The sequence below is a fragment of the Schistosoma haematobium genome, chromosome 2 (genome assembly GCF_000699445.3).
Source record: "Schistosoma haematobium chromosome 2, whole genome shotgun sequence".
NCBI classification, from domain to species: domain Eukaryota; kingdom Metazoa; phylum Platyhelminthes; class Trematoda; order Strigeidida; family Schistosomatidae; genus Schistosoma; species Schistosoma haematobium.
In genome coordinates, this window is record NC_067197.1 from 4,775,522 (window position 1) to 4,797,837 (window position 22,316).

Here is a 22,316-nt window from a genome sequence, read left to right on the forward strand (position 1 = left end):
TATTTCCATTGTATTAAATATATGTTTAATCATCTTAAGTAAATGGTCATAACTTATGTTATTATTTTGATGGGTATATGTCATGTAATCTAGCTAATTTCCTGTTCACCTTTTCTCATATTCAAATAGTTTAGAAGTGATGTAGAATAAGTTTAAAATTAAATAAAAATTATTTCATAGTTAAGAGTTGATTTTTTTATTTTCAATACAATATTGGGTATAGTTCATTTTTGACTGGCTTGTTTGAATCTTCCAATTGATATTTAGGACTACAGTTGATCGGTCTTTTATTGGCATATGTACATCCTGTACGTATCGTCTCGATATTACCTTAAGTCACAAGCATTATGAACAAAGATGTGTAGTGGCTAGCTGTGGAGTACAGGACGCGCTTTTCGTCCTATTTTGGACTCGTCAGCTAGATATCCCTGCTTCCCAAAGTGAACACCAACTTTGAAATGGCAGTAAATCCATCTGATGAGTCCTAAACAGAACGAAACGTGCGTCCTTGATTCCACTGCTGGCCACCATCCATCTTTGCTTATAATTTTAGGTATGTTATTATCTAAATTAACGATTAACAGTAAAATTCAATAATAATTTTGCTCATACGTCTATATTATTTCAGTGATAAAAATAAACTTTGAAGAGATAAAACGTAATAATTTTTATGGTTATGATATGTTTGATCATAATGTCTTTATTCTATTTTGTCAAAAGTTACCACTACTACTACTACTACCTACTTACGCCTGTTACTTCTCGTGGAGGGGCATAGGCCACCCACCGTTTCATTTTGAACTACAATTTGTTAATATTTGTTCACCAAGTCGATATATATATATATATATATATATATATATATATATATATTTAGAGAGAGAGAGAGAGAGAGAGAGTTGTGGCTTTTTTTTCTTTTCAATATTTAGTCATATATACAAAAAACACATTTCTTCCAACCTACTGTTGACGTGTTTTGTAATATATTATGGATCAGTGTCTATGTGGTTAAGGCATTCTACTTTCAACCTTTAAGTTTCATGTTCGAATCCGGTACCACCACTTACATTGGTTCAGGGAAATCGAGTGGTATATCTAGTTCCCTTACAATAAGAGTGTAACTTGATGCCTAGTATTTGAATCTGCGTCTAGTACGTAACCTAATAAAGAGGTCTGAAGAATATGTTGCACAAGAATCAAACCTTAATGACCTCATGTCTGGTGTCGCTAATCCTCATCATCTAGTCAGTTTTAGTGAACCCTCTACTCAATGCGCGAAATATGCTTTAAATAGAATCAGACTGATTGTTGCTTGGGTATATGAGGACCCAACGTTATTTCGCGGGGGAGGACGGACGCAGAAAATTTTAAAGTCCAGATATTAACTCCGGATCTTTCAAAAAAGGGGAGGTGTTAGGATAGTCGGGAAAAATATACCAATAATTATCGTGTTAAGTCTATGGTGGCCTTGGACCTTAAATGTACATTTCTTATTGGTCGATGTTTATTTCACTTGTTAAATATTTTGTAAATGTTTTTTCCTATTTTATGGTACGATGTGGTATGCTTGATTGGTATATAAACAAAGTATGTTTGAAATATAATGATTCATAACTCAGAGGCTGTGACTCGTGTTCTTGACTCAACTGGCTGGGACAGACAGCGAAGCGGGACCAATCAGGGCACTAGGTCGTCCGTTCGTGTTTACGTGTCCACTGTCACAGAGGCGATCGATAAATACGCTGCTTATCAAAACCTGCAGTCTCACACACGCGTTACAACAATAATGTACAAATCTACATGAACTGTTTGTTTCTACTGATGATGGTATGTTTGATCATGATGAACCATTCTTGAGCTACATTAGGTATACGTTTTTTGTTTAGTTTTAGTGTAATACTGTTTCACTTCAGTTGAATAGTATGAATAAGAGTAGATATGTGGAAAATTCCCAGCACATCTGAAGTTTATGAAAGTTTTTCCATTTTTCGAAAAGACTGATATTAACTAACCACCTTTTGAAACTGTAGACAGTGAACAGCTGTTTTGTTCTAATATGGAACAAGTCACATTTCCGTCAGGAACAACTGACCGCAATAATCTCAGGCCTTGTTGCATGATAGAGTGAGTTACTTTTAAGATCAAAGAATCTATTTCTACTTGTTCACCTTCCCAATTCCAATCACATTTTTACAAGAAGAAATATCTGTTCAATATTATGTGTTAATCAATGCTGATCTAGCGAGTCACTTTCTAATTATCCACTCCAACTTGAAAAAAGCTTGTTGCTTTGACTTAAGATATTTATCATTATTTTTTTTGGGGGGGGGTCATCCAATAGAGCTTAATTTATATCCCTTTTTCTTATTCAAGTTCAATGCATGTTATTTAATTTTCAATGATGTATCATATTTTTACAATCATATTACTGAGTAGTATATATCCATGAAAGACGAAATGAATTCTGTTTATGTATGTATTTTTGAATTATCACTTATTGTATAGTAAAGTACTTGTGAGTGAAAAATAATGTTTCATTTCGTTAAAAAAATGTTTTGTATTTTAACAAACTTTGTAAAACAGTCTCTGCCTATCACAATATTTTCTCTCAAAGTCTACTCTCTTTTTGGTTGTGTGTGTGTGTATGTGTCTGTGAAGCTAATCAAATTACACTTTCGAATGTCACTATTTATTCAATATTCGTATTGTATAATTGTTGCTTAGTACTTTACAAATTAACTGACTGGTGATATATTAATGTTGACATACTTGTCATTTTGAGTGACTTATCATATGATATTGCAAATGTTCTCTTTTAGGATTGATGGATAATATTTATATTTCATAATAAGGATTTTAAAGTGTTTTCTTATCTGAGCTGTATGATATAAGTTGCAAAGCTCTCTCATTGTCTTTCTAGACAACATCTTCAGTATATCCTTCATAAAAAAAGGAATTCAGGTCAGGAGAGAATGCAGTCTAAACTAATATACTAACAACCAATCGAATAACATGTCAAAAAGAGCTAGCCTTTAGTTAATTATGGGAAAAATACTAATACTAACTTACTACTTACTGATCATATTGTCTTGAAAAGATATGCTTCACAACTAAATTATTCAGCTCAGAGAACATAACATTTCTATAACGATGAATGAATTTCGTAACATTTAATATTTGTCAAACTAGTTAAAGTGTAATTATAACAAACCAACGTAGATGTATTCTTACAAAAAAAAAACTTTAACAGTATGACTAGAATAGTCGATATAAATGAATGCATACATATATTCCTACTTTGTTTTTTTTTTATTCTAAGGGTACAATTCGTAAATGGACAAGTTATTTTGATTACATTGTAACTGACGCAAGAAAACCAGCATTCTTTCAGGAAGGAACAATTTTAAGAGTTGTTTGTCAAGTTAGTTGAATTATTCTCATAATGAGTTTTTGTTTTCTTTTTCGTTTCATGTCAGAAACATTGATGATGATGATGATGACATAAATAATTTTTTCCGGTTAGCGTTTTTTAGTTAGTTAGCTTTCTACGGGATGGGGTCGCTAACCCTATGCCCAACCCTCCTCTTTTATCCAGGCTTGGGACCGGCATTATCCCAGAGGGGCTCCAGGCGGAGTTGTCAAAAACATTACATTGATAAATTCGACAGAAATCTTTAAATTACGTCCCAAAATACACTAAAGTTGTATGAGGAAAATCGTAATATTGTAAATCGTGTTGCAAAGTATACAGTAATATGATGCTTGATATAATTATGGCATTTTAGTGTTAGAGATGAGTTGACCATAACAACAATTTTATTAAAGTTATATTCACGTCATAAAGTGAGTTGTTACACTTTGTTAAATTATAAAACTTTCATACATTGAAGACTACTAAAATTTGTTTTTAGTCATCGAACATTTTAATGTCATTTTCAATATAGGGTCGTGGAAACTGTTGAATTTCATCAAAGTCATGAGCCGATCTAAGTAAGACCACCATTTAAAACCTGGAAGCACCGGCCGGCCACTTCGTCCTAGTGTGGAACTCCTCAACCGTGGCCAGTGGAGTTAATCCGTACCAAGTTTGAGGCAGACAATCGAAGATAATCGCGCAATGTTTTAGATTGATTGAGCTTAGACATTGATACTGCTGGATGCCGGCTTAGTGGTCTAGAGGTCGCGACTTCTGGATTCCATTGCTAACCGCATTTTTACGTTCTTGATCTGTCTACCCGACAATATGCAGAAGATAACTTGTATCGATCTAGATTAAGTCCTTGAACGATAGGCTAACTGGTTTAACCTTGAGGTTAGAATGCTTGTGCTTGAAGTGAGGTTGACTGCCTTGGGTAGAGAGACGAAAACCACTCTGTCACCTGACAAGAGAGAAAACACCAGTCAACCGGGGACACTACTCGATTTATTCTCAATTCCGATTCAGATTAATGCAAAAATATATATTAATTAATAGATGAGCAACATGACCACAACGTACAAATAATTAGAGAAATACAATAATTTTAATAGTTCAATCCGTGAGTTAATTGGAGCTAGGCCACCACGGAAAACCTGGAAGCACTGGACGGCCGTTTCGTCCTAGTATGGGACTCCTCAGCAGTGCGCATCCACGACCCCGCCTCGATCCAGGTTTTCCATGGTGATCTGGCCTCGATTGACTCATGAATTCAACAATTAAATTACTATAATATCCACAAAAACCCCTATTTGATTAAAACACAATTGTGCTGAAAACTGGGCATTAGTGTAGAAAAACAGGGCACCGATGGTACCGTTTAAATCACACAATAGCTTTTGAACAGAAAAGGGTATGGCAGTGAATCATACATCAAACGATAGCTTATAGTTTGCCGAATGAACCAGGGACAAAAATAAATGTTGGTATTTTACAAGCTTTAAATTAAGTGAAATAACGTCCCGAAAAACAACTCCCTTTGTTTGTCATGGCTTCTTTGTTTCTCTGTTCACATCATGCACTTTCTCTATTCTACATAAATATTGAAAGAACTAGCTTGCATTTTTTTAATTATGAAATTTAATACCATTTTGTTCGACAATCAGTTACTATTCATATTGAACGTAGAGTCTGTTGAATACAATGGTCTTGAGTGCTGTTAGAGGTATGAGGGCGGTTGTCACTTCCTGGTTGCCCACACCTTAGAAGGGTTGTTCTGGAGGTACCTGAAAAGGAAATTTGGAATAGAGGTGGTCTTAATGATCTGAGAGCGTGACCGCAGTGCCCAAGGGACAACTGCTTGAGGTCGGTCACACACGACATTTTTATGAGTAATTTTTGTGTTATCTCCGTACTTGATGAGACCTTACCACCGGAAACGGATATCCGTAGGATAAGGTGAGGTGTGCATTTTCAGGGTCGACCTTTTCTAACCCCACCCCTCCTTGTGGGAAAGCAGCGTCGGTATCATGCTGGTTGTCTGAAGGAAACACCTTACTACCGTCGCACCTTTGTACAGTCGGCAGTACGACTTCGCCTTCAAACCTTAGGTTTGTTGCTTTTTATCTTACCGCTCTTCAACTGACCTGTCTGACATGGTATTACCTTGAGGAACGATTGTTCTAGCCAGTATAGCTCGATTGGTTTATCACGACAGGTAAGCCCAATCACCACGTCAAGGTAGCAACAACGGTCGTTGTAATTGACTGACTGTAGAATCTGATACAAGATGCATAACAAAGGAACTGATTGGTATAAATATTGTATTAGTAACGTAAAGTTATAAAAATATCAGTCACTTATGTACACATTTAATGTCGGTCATTTAATATGATACATAATGGAATTATTTGCACAATAGTTTTATATAACACATATTAGTCATTATAAATGTACATGATGATGATTATTTTGTAATAAAATCAATTAATGTATTCATTAGAATTTTGTATTCATAATATAAATGGTATTTTTAAAGTTATTTCAATTATTTGTCCTCCTGTTATATCATAAGTTTTGTCCGGATTTTCTAGTTTATCGAGTTTATTAAATTGATTAATATGTTTGTTTTAAATCTCATTGATGTTTAGGATTGTATTTGATCAGTTTTTTATTGACATATTTACATCCTGTTCAGATAGCTTTGATAGTGCCTTAAGAGTCACAAGTATTATAAACAAAGATAATATCTAGCTGACAAGTTCCAAATAGGAAGAAACGTGCATCCTGGATTCCACCACTAGCCACCATCTATATTTGCTTACAATGATTAATATATTGTTTGATAATTAACTAATTAACTTATTTCACTGACATATTAATTATCTTATACAAAGATTCAATGTCAAGTTTAGATATGAGTTGATGTATAGTACAGATATCAATGAATCGTTTAAATGAAAGGCAAACAAGAATATCATCTATAATACATTTATTATAACTGATGAAATTAAATGAATTTTATAAATGAAAAAAAATTTCTGTTTTCTATATATTTCAATTTAAGACCAATAAATCGGTACTTAATTGATTAAAGCATATGGATTTTAACCATTTAGTTGCTGGTTCACAACTAGCTTCAACTATAATAATATAACCACTCATAGAATTGTAATATAGCTCCAAAACCGAATACATGAATTCATGCTTATTAATTAAATTTTGTAAGCAATGATGGATAGTGACTAGCAGTGGAATCCAGGATGCGCGTTCCATCCTATTTGGGACTCGTCAGCTGGATGTGCCTGCATCTCAGAGTTGATTTTCACTCTGGGACTCGAACCCAGTACTATTCGCTTCAAACGCCATCGCGTTATCCACTTAGCTACTGGGTCGTGATAGCCACTTGCTTGTGTAATGGGGTGCATTTCAATTCACTGCTAACCACTATCCATCATTGCTTACAAAAAGCTTGTGAATTAAGGCAATATCGAGGCATACACACAGTATGCACATATGCCGATAACAGACTGATCAATTGGGAAGATACAAGCCAAATAATATCAAGTGAATTATTAACTAAATGTTGTGTAAATAAAAATGGTAATTGATTAAAGCTATGTACATGACTAAAAACTCTACTAGATACCTTTTCAATTGTTATCAAAAGCTGTTATGACCAGTAACGTTTAAATTATTTTATGACATATTAGTCATTTTTATTTGTAAACATTTATTATCTTTTTATTTGCGTAACATTATTTCTTTCATTCAATTTATTTTATAAAGGATACTGGGCAGCCCAGTATTGGTCATCATATGGGTCCTTTAGAAACTGGTCAAATATATTCCGGAGGTAATTTGAAACTATATTAGTTTAATGCATATATATATATATATATATATATATCATGTGTTGTGGACCGAAATTGAAAGTTTTATTCCTTCCCATGTGTATATAGTTTTTTTGTAGTCCAGTAATTAAAACATCCCAAGGCTAAAATTAAGGAATAACTAATTCCGTTTGATCTATTGGATAACAAAATTGTTAACTGTTATTTTAAGTCAAGGAGTATGAATTCATTTTAGGATACACTATAGTTATAAAATGATTGTATTATTAGTCCATATCACTTATTTGTTTAACCTCTATTGAACCATAATCTATTTGAATACTGTAAAATGTATCTTTTTGTTTAAAAAAAAGAAGATCCAATTATGGAAAGATTCGTGGATAATTATTCTCAGGATGTGTGAAAGAAATTGTAATGTCATAAACAGTTATCAAGTGGATATTGTAACCGAGTTAAGCTGTTCATTGTAATAAAATTCATTTCTAGAATTTCTCAATGTGATAATTGTTGCTTTTTACATTGATATACATAACTGCTTCGACTAAATATACCTATTTGTTCCATAAATTGCTCGGAAGTGTTTATACCTCATGATTCATAATGTTTATTCATTGTTGATACTACTTACAAACAAAGTATATGTACAGTAATTTTCTCAATTACTTTCTATTTACATAACTTTATTAAAAGAAGAAAACATACTCATAATGAATTCTTGTTAGCTATTCTTTCCCGGGCTTTTGACTTTGCTGTATTGCGGAGAGTGTTGAAGGCAGTTAGCAAGATGTGTGGTGAATCTTTCGAGGTCATAATTAATATGGTTGTGGATAGACATCTAAAGTCTTGAAAACTCTTAGCAGGTGTTATCTTATCAGATACTAGCCATCCCCTTCACTCTTATCTTTCTCCTTGTATATCTTCTGGTAGAACGAGACGTAATTACATTAAAATCCATGCACGCAAGCAAAAGTATAAAAGTTCTATAATACCTTACCTAGCAAATATACTCTGTGATGAACAGGTTGTTCGAGTTAACCTAGTCAATAGCCTGCATTCTTAGCCGTCTCTAATTTGAAAAGTTGTACAGTTTTTTCGGTGCTTTTTTGAAAAAACCTTTTTCATTTTTTTGGTATTTGTTACTGTGTTTCTTTTTGTTGCGTAAGTAACTTGTTTAAATACTCTGTGCTGAGAATTCTATATTGTACCAAAATATAATATTGAATAAAGCCATTAATAATAATAATAATAATAATAATAATAATAATAATAATAATAATAAGAAACGAATACAAACTTACATTAATATGGTATAATTTACATCCTATTAGTTGTTTGTATTGAGCAGTTTATACATAATTAAATTCTGCTGTACATTTATGTATCTAATTAATTTTTCGAAAGAATTATCATTCAACCACCTGATGGGAAGTAGAATACTTCCTTCCCTCCTCCTCCGCAGGACATTTAAATTCAAATTGTCTGCCAAAGTTGTAGTATAACTAATTTTTACTATGCTTAATATATCTTAGAAAACTGTTAGTATTTCTTTAGTAAATACTGAAGATGTTCTTTCTTTTAAATCCTGATTCCTGAAAGATACCCCATCTATCTATGTTTATTTGGTCTGTGATGATAATATATTTATCTTTTTACGATAGGTTTGATTCACAATAATTAGGACCGAAGTTACATTTATTTTGATAGTAATCTCAAATGGGATGTTGACCTTGTTGATGAAGACATAATCTGATTTATTTAATAATGAAACGATGTACTTAGTGATGAACTTTACTTTTCTTAAAACTTTCTACATTTAAACTAACGTGAGAATGCATAAATATGGATGACAATTTGAAATTTATTATTTTCCGAACTACTTTTGTTTAAATTCATAATAGCATGGGGATTTGTGGAGATTGTAATATTTTCAGTTGAATTTACAAGTTGATGTAAGCTACAACACTACTAAAAACTTGGATGCGCTGGACGGCCGTTTTGTCCTAATATGGGCCTCCTTAACACTGCTCAGTGGTATAAAGGTTAAGTGTTCGCGCGTGAGACCAAAGGTCTTGGGTCCGAGTTCCGCGTGCAGGATCGTGAATGTGCACTAATGAGGTGTCCCATAGTGTGACGAAACGGCCATCTGGTGCTTCCAGGTTTTCATTATTAGTCTAGCTTAGATTGACTCGTGAATTCAACTGTTGAAATTCATAATAAGCCAGAGATCTCAGCAGAGGTGATGACCAGTAACGTTCGATCATCTCGAGTATCATATAGTTACCCACCATATAGGACATTTAGAAATGGTTGCGCAATATAACGAATTCATTGAATCTAAACATAAACTATCGGATACCAGTCAGCAGAACTTTATTACTCGTCGTAAGACCCGGAAGTCCTGAGTTCTAGCCCTAGTAGGGGAGTTGTTCTTGCTCATTGCTGAAAACTCGTCGCATTCTGGTGTAGAACCATTATCTAGTGTTTTCTGATTTTCAGTGATTGTTTAACTGAGGTCAATATATAATACAAACTATACAATTAAAAAATCTGTACAAACTCTCAAATAAAATATTTATTCATTTTCTCATTCCACTATCATAAAAATTATATGATAAAAGCGGTTCTTTCGAAATCTTATCATAACTCTCTTTATAGTAATTACATTTGGTAAATAAGAATCTGTTTCATTTTGTTATTTAACGTGTTACAAGCAAAAAAATACAATGTATTTCAATACTTACTTACTTACTTTCGCCTGTTACTCTCAATGTAGTATAGACTGCCGATTGGCATTCTTTAACCCACTCTGTCCTGGGCCTTCTTTTCTAATTCCATCCAATTCTTGTTCATTTTTCTTATGTCTACCTCCATTTCCCGGCGTAATGTGTCCTTTGGTCTTCCTCTTTTCCTTTGGTCTTGAGGATTCCGTGTGAGGGCTTGACTTGTGAAGCAATTGAGTGCTTTCCTCAATGTGTGTTCTATCCACTTGCAGCGCTTGTTCCTGATTTGTTCCTCCGCTGGAATCTGGTTTGTTCTCTCCCACAGTAGGTTGTTGCTAATAGTGTCCGGCCAACGGATCCGAAGTATTTTGTGTAGTGAATTGTTAATAAACACCTGTATCTTGTGGATGATGGATTTCGTAGTTCTCCAGGTTTCCTCTCCATACAGTAGAACTGTGTTGACATTTGTATTGAAAATCCTGACCGTGGTGTTGGTTGACAGTTGGTTTGAGCTCCAGATGTTTTTCAGTCGTAAATATGCTGCTCTTGCTTTACTGACCCGCGCTTTTACATCTGCATCAGAAATGCATTTCACTAGGGGCCCTTTTTTTTCAAAAGTACACATTTACTATTCAATATTATAAAATGTTATCATTATTATAATATTGTTTCAGGATCATGTGAAGTTTTTTCTCATCTAATTGGTGCTCGTGGTAAAGATGTTTTATATGTTGGTGATCATGTTTATGGTGATATATTAAAATCGAAAAAAACTGTCGGTTGGAGAACATATTTAATTATACCAGAATTAGCAAATGAAATTTATGTATGGAAAAAAAAGAAATCATTATTTGATGAATTACAAAAAATTGATAATAATCTAGAAACAATCTATCGGTTAGTTAATTTAATGATGATTATTTTTTCTTTCTGATGAAATTTTTCGAAAAAGCAAAAAAAAAAAACTGATTAAACTTTATTTTATACACATAGTCCCCTTTATTATATGAAAGAGAGCAAGAAAAAAGATTGATGTGGTATAATAAATGAATTCATTTTATTATTTCGTTAGGTTCTCATCAGCTGCTTCCAGTCTAAAGTATTTGAAAATCTACGTTATTACAGATGAGATGACATACTTATCTATACGAGGGTGATTAAAGATGAATAAATGTATCATGGTATAGCGAAGATTTCAATCAAGTTAATAAGGTCATAAGAATTTTGTTTTGGATAAATAAAGTTTGTTTTTTTGAAGGGGGAGTTCCAGAACATTAACATAGTGATTAGAACTCATGGAGTTAAAAAAAATTAGATGATTGTGTTACCACTAACTGTGCATGCAAATTTACATGTATCTCCCAAAGCAATTACGCTGATAGAACAGAAAGGAGAACCTACGTATTATTTAAAGAACATATTTCGACAAGTTTAAGATCAAATGGATTAAAAGCATTCAACAGTGCCATCGCAAGACATCTCCTTGACACAGAACATGAAGTCGATACACTGAAGTTTTTCAAGGTGATTAACAAACAAACTCCAACCTTTTGAAATTTGCCAAAGCGATAGCAATCAAACGTTTCAAACCAGATATATGTATATAAAAATAAACAGTAATAAATCTTTCTTTTCCTGGTAATATAACCACCCCCTTTTATTTTTTTATTTATTATGGCCTTCATTATTCTAACTCTTTCTGAAGTTCAAAATTACATCATTCATAACTGACTGATTTTAATTAATATCTTTCTTTATTACCATTAATCTATTGTCAGTTACTTCATTACATTTTTTTTTAACTCCATGAGTTCTAATCACTATGTTAATGTTCTGGAACTCCCCCTTCAAAAAAACAAACTTTATTTATCCAAAACAAAATTCTTATGACCTTATTAACTTGATTGAAATCTTCGCTATACCATGATACATTTATTCATCTTTAATCACCCTCGTATAGATAAGTATGTCATCTCATCTGTAATAACGTAGATTTTCAAATACTTTAGACTGGAAGCAGCTGATGAGAACCTAACGAAATAATAAAATGAATTCATTTATTATACCGCATCAATCTTTGTACTTGCTCTCTTTAAACTTTATTTGTAAAAAGCAAGAAAAACAGTTTTGTATTGCTTACCTGCACTAGTTTAAAAAATATTTTTAGCATTATGTACAACATAGACTTCACACAGGATCGAATCTATGAGTTTTTTCTCGGTGAGTACGTGATACATTCCGGTACGTATTTCAAACTAGTCATATTTTTCAAATTCCACTAATTCTGATATGAAGTTATCGTTGTATATTACTGTTATGACGTGTGGTGTCCGAGAGCTGATACTGATACACATACTTCTTATACCCTAATCTGACGTGCTTAAGTTAAAAGACTGAAAATGAGAAACAATTTTATTGGGTACCCGAATCAAGAAACAACTATGCACTCGTTTATGCATATATGATTTCCTTTGAAAAATTAAGAAAATATGTGATTTATGCCTAATTCATTGTAAACCAAAGTCATTCCTTGATCAATTACATGCAATATCATTTCTGCCGATTCCTGATTGGTTCACTGCATCAAATTCTATAAAGGGTTTTCAGTTTCATGTCGATATTCATGACTACAATTTATCAGGCTCCGTCGCCATATGGCTAATTATCTAACGGTGGAATCCACGACGTACATTCATCCTGTTTGGTATTTGTCGTTTAGATGTGTCTGGATCTCATTGTTAATGTTCGCACTGAAACTCGAATCGAGTTCCTTTAACTTATAACACCTTACAATTTTATGCAAGTGCATCCAATTGACGAGTCCCAAATAGAGCGAAACGGATATCCTGGATCCTATTGATAGCCACATATAAGTATACTAAACTTACTATACTGTTCTGAACTGAAATGAGGGATGGGATACTGCCCGGGCGCCCGAACTGAAACAGGAATGGCTATCTGGACTCAGCACTCAAGTCGATAACGCGATATCATTTGCAGAGAGCAATGTTGGTTTTGAGTCCTGGACTGAATACCAATTCTGGAGTGTAGTTACATCCAGTTGATGATTCCCAAATAGAACTAAACGTGTCTTCTGAATTCCACTGCTAGCCTCATCTCATCTATTTTAAACCAAAATTCTAGTAATCTCTTAATAAATTAATGTTAATTGGAATATTGATATATGTTTTAAATAAAAATGTTTTTTGATTGAGATCATGAACCGATTGATGTTAGACTACCATTGAAAACCTAGAAGCACTGTACGGCCGTCTCGTTTTATTGTGAGACTCCTCAGCAGTGCTCATCCACGATCTCACTCGCGGGATTCGGACCCAGGGCCTACAGTTTCTCGTGCAAGCGCTTAACCTCTAGACCGCTGAGTCGGCATTCGACAGTGTTAATGTGTAACCTCAACCAATCGGCGCGCTTCTGAGGAGTCCCACAATAGGACGAAACAACCGTCCAATGCTTCCAGGTTTACAATGGTGGTCCAACACCAGTCGGTTGATGACCTCAATCAAAAAGCTTAATAATCTCCACAACCCTATACTGAAAAAGTGTTTTTATTACTCAACAATGAGCTTGTAATTTTGAATGTGTTTTTACTAAGTATTAGTAATAATAATTTTAAAATAAGTAAGTATCATATGGTTTCTCTTTCGAGAATATCTTCCAGAAATTATGAAAATGTTTCCTCATGCAAATGGAATATTGTATTAAATGAGAATTTCTTCCTTATTGAATTGCGTTGAAATGTGATAAATTTCCATTGTGCTTATTGTTAAACTGTTAAACATTTTTTAGTACAATAAAAAAAGGATTAGAAATGAATGAACCACACAATATGAAACCATAGTAACGTATCAAAAAATGTAATATAATGGGAATCTATGTCAAGGCAGTTAATAGCTTCGATCGTGAATCATATGTCATAACGTGTCAAATCCGTTGACTGCCGTAATTTGTGGATTTCGATCAGGAAATAGATGATAGCTCTATGTTACTATCTTTTACATCACAATGCCATTTTATAAATTGATTATTTTTCCACATCTTCCACCCGGTTTTACAGTTCAGGCAAATAGTATATCCTATGGAATCCACTACGGGGGCATTCGTAAAATATATCCTATTCACTGATGACTAGGATGCAGTTGTTAGGAAACGGGTACTAGGTAAGGATGGAATATCAATTGATTAAGTAGTGAAACTTCATCAGTTGAGATGGCTGGGACACATGTTACGTATGCCCAACCACCGACTGCCTGACGTGCGATGTTTTATGATGTAGGAGTAGGTTGGAAGAAAGCTAGGGCTGGCTAGACCAAAACATGGCACAAATCCATGAAGTCATTGACAAGTAGACTAAGCCATGTTGGTAGGTGTAGACTATCTGGTTGGGATCCGCGAGACAATAGCAACCGATGGTTAGGGACCTTGAATCACATGACTCAAAATCGTTTGCAATGGCACAGGTGCATCCACTCTTTGTGTTCTCCAAAATTCCTCATGTCTTTATTTTTTTTCTCTTTCAAAATTTATTTCACTGTATTATACTCTTTGAATAACATCTTCAAACCATAATGTTTCCGATTATTGCTTATACTTTTACTATCTCGACCACTATGTAATTTGAATCGAAAATTGTATTTCTGTGCTAATGCAGTGTGGTACGGCAACTCGAACTAATGTAATTACGTACGAAGTTCTACATTGTTTCTTATTGACTGAGTCACTGATGAAGATTTCTTGAGATAGTGACACTAAGTCACTTATCATCGCTATGTTTGAACACATTTTGTTAAACTTAAGTATTACATAGTGTAGCCATTAGAAACCAACAATTATTTAAAGAAAGCATTGATTGGAAGCGGGGAATTTCAAGACATATCCTTAATTCATAGTAGAAAAGTTTCACAAACTTTTAGCATCAGAATCGATCTCATCATTTTACATCTCAATATAGAATGTTAACTTTGAAATTTTTTCTTGATCTAAGTTATTGTGATTTCTGTGTATATTATTACCATATGTGACTTGGTGAACTATTGTTGGGTTTTTTTTACGAAAAAATCTATCGATTTTGTCTTTTGTTTATTTATCAAACAACAAATTATGTTAATATATATATAAGTTTTATGTATTAGGGAAAATGGAGGTTGCTTCACTTCGTTATTTCACTCCACCTCGCTACATATACTCTAATCTCATCCTTTACAAAGTAGTATCAATTAACAATGATGACCTAGAATATTTTCCAATGTTATTTCACAAATAAACAAATGGATCAAAGTTCTTGTTTTGTTGTTATTGTTGCCTTATGTCGATAATAATAATAATACATGTTTTCTTTCTCATTGCATAACTTTCATTCGACTTTGCTAAATATTTTATTAGTGATTTGAATATCTCATCGAATATAAGACCGGATGTTGGAGATTTACAGAGAAAAATTCGGGTAAGTGAATGTTTGGTAAATATATATTTTAATGGTATATCAATCAGTTCTTGGATTGTAAAGCTTCCGTTTTCAATAGGGACAATCTTTTCATCATTTATTTCATGTAAAAGTGAACATTTCACAATTGTTTTTGTGGTTGGCTGTGTTTGTAAAGTTCTATGCTCGGATTAAACAACTATTCAATGCTTCCAGGATTTCAATATTTTTTTGTAACTTCATTCGGTTTTTGATCTTAATAATATCAACCAATTTCCACAACCTCCATACTGATGATTTTCATATGTTCACTAGAGATCGGCTTCAAAAGAAAGTGAGAAGCAATTGTCATGAACTCAGAATACAGTGGTCTTGAGTGCTGTTAGAGGTATGAGGGCGGTTGTCACTTCCCGGTTGCCCACACCTTAGAAGGGTTGTTCTGGAGGTACCTGAAAAGGAAATTGGATTAAAGGTGTTAGTGACCTGAGAGTGTGACCGCAGTGCCCAAGGGACAACTGCTTGAGGTCGGTCACACACGACATTTTTATGAGTAATTTTTGTGTTAGCTTCGTACTTGTTGAGATTTTACCGCCGGAGACGGGTATCCGTAGGATAAGGTGAGGTGTGCATTTTCAGGGTCGACCTTTTCTAACCCCACCCCTCCTTGTGGGAAAGCAGCGTCGGTATCATGCTGGTTGTCTGAAAAAAACACCTCACTACTGTCACACCTTTGTACAGTCGGCAGTACGACTTCACCTTCAAACCTTAGGTTTGTTGCTTTTTATCTTACCGCTCTTCAACTAACCTGTCTGACATGGTATTACCTTGACGAACGGTTGCTCCAGCCATTATAGCTCGGTTGCTTCATCACGATAGGCAAGCCCAATCACCACGTCAAGGTAGCAACAACGGTCGGGTTGTCATGATCTGTTGGAGCTTAGCTATGTCTGGTGTGTGAGTTAGAGATAACCATCGCAGGTTTTATTTTTATTATGTTATCACCTATTAGTTACCTATTGAATAATTGAAGAGGAATTCGATTTGGATTTATTTTCATGCTGTAAATAGCACATGTGATTATTTAAAAGAAATAATCGTCCATGCGGAGTTAGATCGTATGAAATAGAAAAAATAATGATGATATTAAAATTATTTCGGTTAGTTGTTACAATTTTTTATTTCCTCAACGATTATCATGCGTAATTGATGAGTGGTAAACGATCGAGATCTATGATTATTATTGTTATTGATATCATTATTGTTATTATTATTATGAAATATCAATAACCATATATGTTCATAAGTTGGTTAAGTATTAGATGAAATATAAGTAATTCTTCATGTGAGTTTTATTGTATTTACAATTGATCAACTGTATGTCTATCCCCCCCAAAAAGCAAATTAAATTAAATCATCAAAGTTTAGAAATGTATTTGTACCACTATGAATTCGATTTACCAGTATGATGTTATTCATTTCGTGATCATTATTGTTCCAATTAAGAGATTGGCTAATAGATTGTGAAACATTTCTATATACTTTATTTAAATAATCAATCAGCGAAGGGATCTCTTTTCAACGAATTTATTATCAAGCTGTACAATCGTATATATATATATATATATATATATATATATATATATATATATATATATATATATATAAAATTTTTTTTTGTTAAAGTACTAGTTCCGTGAAGAAATGTGAATACGAATAATCAAGATGATTTAATAGAAAGATTGTAATACCAGATTACATAATATGAATAATAGTAATAGATTTAATAAGTTAGTGAAAAATTATCACATGGATGTAGTAAGATGACTTAAACGTTTTTATTACAATAATTAAAGGTCATAAATGTATGAAAATAAATAAAGTGATATGATGAGTACTTATGAATAAAATAATAAGAATATGAGACAAGGAGGGATGCAGTAATAATAATAATTATTATTATTAGGGCCAAAGTATGTATATACGATTGTACACTTACTTACTTACTTACGCCTGTTACTCCGAATGGAGTATAGGCTGCCGACCAGCATTCTCCAACCCACTCTGTCCTCGGCCTTTTCTAATTCCATCCAATTGTTGTTGATTTTTCTCATGTCTATCTCCATTTCCCGGCGTATTGTGTTCTTTGGTCTTCCTCTTTTCCTTTGGTCTTGAGGATTCCATGTGAGGACTTGTCTTGTGACACAGTTGGCTGCTTTCCTAAATATGTGTTCTATCCACTTGCAGCGCTTGTTCCTGATTTGTTCGTCCGCTGGAATCTGGTTTGTTCTCTCCCACAGTAGGTTGTTGCTAATAGTGTCCGGCCAACGGATCCGAAGTATTTTGTGTAGTGAATTGTTAATAAACACCTGTATCTTGTGGATGATGGATTTCGTAGTTCTGCATGTTTCCGCTCCATACAGTAGAACTGTGTTGACATTTGTATTGAGAATCCTGACCGTGGTGTTGGTTGACAGTTGCTTTGAGTTCCAGATGTTCCTCAGTTGTAAATATGCTGTTCTTGCTTTGCCGATCCGCGCCTTCACATCTGCATCAGATCCACCCTGTTCATCAATGATGCTGCCCAAATACGTAAAGGTTTTTACATCTTCCAAATCTTCTCCGTCAATTGTGATTGGATTGGTGCATTCTGTGTTGTATCGGAGAATCCTGCTGTTCCCTTTGTGTATGTTGAGACCTACTATTGCTGAAACTGCTGCTACAGTGGTCGTCTTTTCCTGCATTTGTTGTTGCGTGTGCGATAGAGGAACCAGATCATCTGCGAAGTCTAGATCGTCCAGCTGCATCCTATCTGTCCACTGTATCCCGTGCTTTCTTTCAGATTTTGACGTCTTCATAATCCAGTCGGTCACCAGGAGAAAGAGAAAGGCTGAGAGTATACGATTGTACAGCTTGATAATAAATTCGTTGAGAAGTGATCCTTTCTCTGAACTTTGTGTTGTTAATGTTTGATGTTTAAATGGGAATTATTTGTCAATTAGTCAATAACTACTGATAATCTATGTATTACATATATAATTGTATATGCTTTTTTTTAAAAATGTTTCTCTTTTGTTCATCCCGTTTTAATGAATCTATATATATCAAGGCTGTGGCTCAACGAATGGAAGAATCTTATGGTGCATTGGGAAGTATTTTCCGAAACGGTTAGTTTTGAAATCAGTTATTTTCTCTTCTCAAAAATGTTTATCGTATTAGTTATTTAAACATCCAGTATTCTTGTTAGTACTATAACCATCATATACATTAGGTGATGTTTGTCAAAACACTATAACAATAATTTTATGAAAAACATAGTCTTTCAATAATTACCTCTGACTTAAGTAATGATGATAACGATGATGGTGAAATTAGGCAACCACAAATTTCCTACAGAATATCATTACTACCTATATGTTTAATTGTTTATAATACTTACACACACACACACACGTACACATACAAAAGCAAATTTATACTATATATCAAAGAGTAAAGATAGTTCATATTACATTATTATTTAATTTTCTTACGATTTGGTGTATTCAGTGTCTGACTTTAACCTGTATTCGTATAAATCATTCCTGTAAACTTTGTGCTTTTCTGTTCCTGGATTAATTTATTGTCATTTGTAAACTTTTTTCTAACAATTTAGTATTAATAGCTTGAATGTAGCTGAATTGAATTGATAGTAAGAATGAATTTAATGTATATTAAATTCTTAGTTGTTCTTGTTCCATTTCAATTTCATATAGATTATCGATTGTTTAATTGTATTATAATCTTGAGTTAAACCTCAATTATTATTCGTTGGTAAATATGTTACATTTATTTCAGTCTCCATGACATATATACACATCTATTTTGGGCGGTTGTTTGAATCTAATATTATAATCCACTATTAACCTAACCCAACCACATACATTACTGAGAAAATGAAGAGTGAGCAAGAAGCTTTTATTGGTCGACCACAAACAAAATATACGCACTAACTCGTTCTTTATATGTATAAGAAGTTATGAGCAATTCAGAATCTCAGAATTCGGGGAAAGACAAAGAACAGATGCACCTGCGCCACGGCAAACGATTTTAAGCCATGTCATTTAAAATCTCTAAGAGTTGGTTTTGATGCTCGCGCAGATCACAACCAAGTAGTCTACACCTATTATCATGGCTCTATTCAATTGTCAATGATTTCATGTACTGATGCCATGTATCGGTTTGGCTGCCTCTAACTTTTTCCCATCTTATTCCTGCACCAGAAAGCATCACTCGTCAAGATAGACAATAGTTGGACATACATAACACATTTCCCAACCACCTCAGTTGACGAAAATTCACTTGCTCATCAATCGATTTCCCACCTTTACCAAGAACTCTATTTCTAACCCCAAGCACTGCTTACTTCTTGATCCCAAAACTTGCAACTAGTCGGCTCAAAAATCTTGCCTGAAAATATATTAAGCATGATTATTATTTATTTGATAGTTTAGCATATATAATTGTAAAGGATTTTAGATCAGCATTATTATGCTTCCTTCTGATTGATTGATCCCCAATTAACGGCCAATATCGTATTTGTACAGTTCGTTAGTAGTGATAGAATTTCACGGATTATAAAGGATTATGGCCATTAGTCTAGGTAATTCGACATTAAGTGTCCTGTTGATAAATACGTTAGACAATTGCCATGTTAAGTATTTCTATTAGTGAGTTGAGTGTTTTGCTTTATAATGAAAATTAACGTTTAGATCATTGAAATATGAAAACACAACGTACACTATAATTACTCATTATTTATAAGTCTCTTTTTTTCTGTGTCATATTATTGATTTTTATTATATTTCAGGTTCTCGTCATACATTCTTCTCATCTCAAGTATTACGTTATGCCGATTTATATTCTTTCTCTTGTATTAATCTGATCTATTATCCTTTATGTTATATGTTTCGTGCACCAGCTATGCTTATGCCTCATGAATCAACTGTATCTCATGGTGATTCACCAAAAGATAGTTTTTCCGATTTAGATGCTTTACCGTGTGGAATTCGTCGACGTACTAAAAATGGTAATTTATACTTACATAGATTGTATATATATATATATATATATATATAGTCTTACTTATAAATAATATCAGTATTACATAAGTTTAACTTTAAAAAGTTTCCAATTCGTTTGAACTTTCTGCTTGAATGAAGAGGTTTACTATTTTACAAATCGTATATTGTAGTTGAGAAACGTTCATTATCTTTGTGTGCAATATCATTATAAAAATGAAACTCTTGATAAAATATATGGGATGGGTATGCTATTTAAAAGACTGTTTTAGCGGGTTTGTTTATGGATTTCATTAATAACAGATTTTATTTTGTAAAACTGTCGAATCGCATATATGTTTATATCTTCATGGTTTCTAAATAACATTTAGACCTTTCCAGCATCCTCAATGAATTTTCATTCAGAAATATAATTCATAGCAAATTCTATGAAAGATATGAAGAAGCGATTCATTTTGGCATGATTCACATACCCTTTCACTCTAACTTAATTCTTGTTTACAATGTGATCATGAATGTTTATAGGTTTGTTTACTGAATTGTATACCTTAGAACCATTTATTCATAGTGTTTATACGTATAGGTACGATGCATATCAAGTTTCCGGAATTGTTCTTCAGTATACCTTTTTTTCATTGCATAACTTGCTATTTTGTAACCTACAAATGAGTTTTTCCTATAATCCAACTTTAGACTATAGATCTTTTTTTTTCTAAAGAATTGAAGGTAACATTATTGTTCAATTATCAAAACTCTCATGTTAATTGATTTTCTTTGATTATTTCTATTGAAAGAAATCACTCCATTATCAACGGACATAAATGGTCTTAACTCTACTTTGGAGAGTTCACTTTATTGTAAGAGTAATAATAATACTATTTGTGAATCTGATGAAGAACAGGATGATTCACTTGATTCCGATTAAAGGTTAGTGATTATTCATTTGTACGATGAAATTAAAGGTATATAGTGAATTTTTTCTCTCAAGAGGTGGTAAAAAATACTTCAATTACAATCTGATGTTAATAATGATTGTTCTAGATGTAAGTTGTTTTTAATGTTGTATTTTGTTGTAGTAATTTTTAAGGGATTTGTAATCATTTTCCGATTTCCGGAAATTATATTACCTCTAATCTTTGGTGTATAACCAATTCTCCAAAGGGTTAGAAGGGTCACGTATGTTAACGGTATTGAAACTAAAGTAGGTATCATTAAAGAAATCTCGGAGTCAAGTAGCTAAATTGACCTCGGTCCATGAAATCATTGGCTGTTAACCTGTTACGTAATTTTATTAGTGTTGACAATCTGTTTATGATCAAAGCCCTAATCACGACCAGCGGTTGAAAATTGTGAGCAATATTGATTATAATCGATCATATCTGTGCAGATGTATCCATTCTTTGTATTTCCTATAGAATATTTTATGTTACTAGTACTCAATTAAAGATCTGTAATCAGAGCATCGTTTGTATATTTTGTGACCACCGACTTTAATCACAAAGTAATGAGTAAGGATGGCAAATCGATTGCTTAAGTAGTGAATCTTCACAAGTTGAAGCTGTTGGCAAATATTTTACGTATCCCTAACAACTGTCAACGTCGTCGGGTGGGTGATGTCGTTTCGTTTAGTAGTAGATAGGGGTAGTAAAGTGGGAAATTTCATTTTCCTTGTTCGTAATTGAATGAGGTCTGTTAAGTAATCTCAGTTGTTGTAAGAACGCTTAAAACAAAGATTAAATTATCAAAAGTCGTTTATTTTCCTGAAACTACGTTTGGTTTACACTGAACTAATGTTTCTGTCGTCTGTTAAGTCTTAAGGTTATTAAGTGT

The 22,316-nt window shown here is 33.3% G+C and overlaps 1 protein-coding gene across 1 annotated transcript in view; it reads left to right on the forward strand.

Moving 5' to 3' along the window:
- NT5C2 (Cytosolic purine 5'-nucleotidase) overlaps positions 1-22,316 on the forward strand; it is a 37,826-nt gene that overhangs the window by 12,168 nt on the left and 3,342 nt on the right. The window contains exons 10-16 of the mRNA XM_012938701.3: positions 3,320-3,421; positions 7,205-7,271; positions 10,664-10,886; positions 15,390-15,450; positions 18,536-18,593; positions 20,276-20,494; positions 21,281-21,413. Of these exons, the coding sequence (XP_012794155.2) occupies positions 3,320-3,421; positions 7,205-7,271; positions 10,664-10,886; positions 15,390-15,450; positions 18,536-18,593; positions 20,276-20,494; positions 21,281-21,411 (861 nt within the window). The 3' untranslated portion in view covers positions 21,412-21,413. The remainder of the gene's footprint in view (positions 1-3,319; positions 3,422-7,204; positions 7,272-10,663; positions 10,887-15,389; positions 15,451-18,535; positions 18,594-20,275; positions 20,495-21,280; positions 21,414-22,316) is intronic.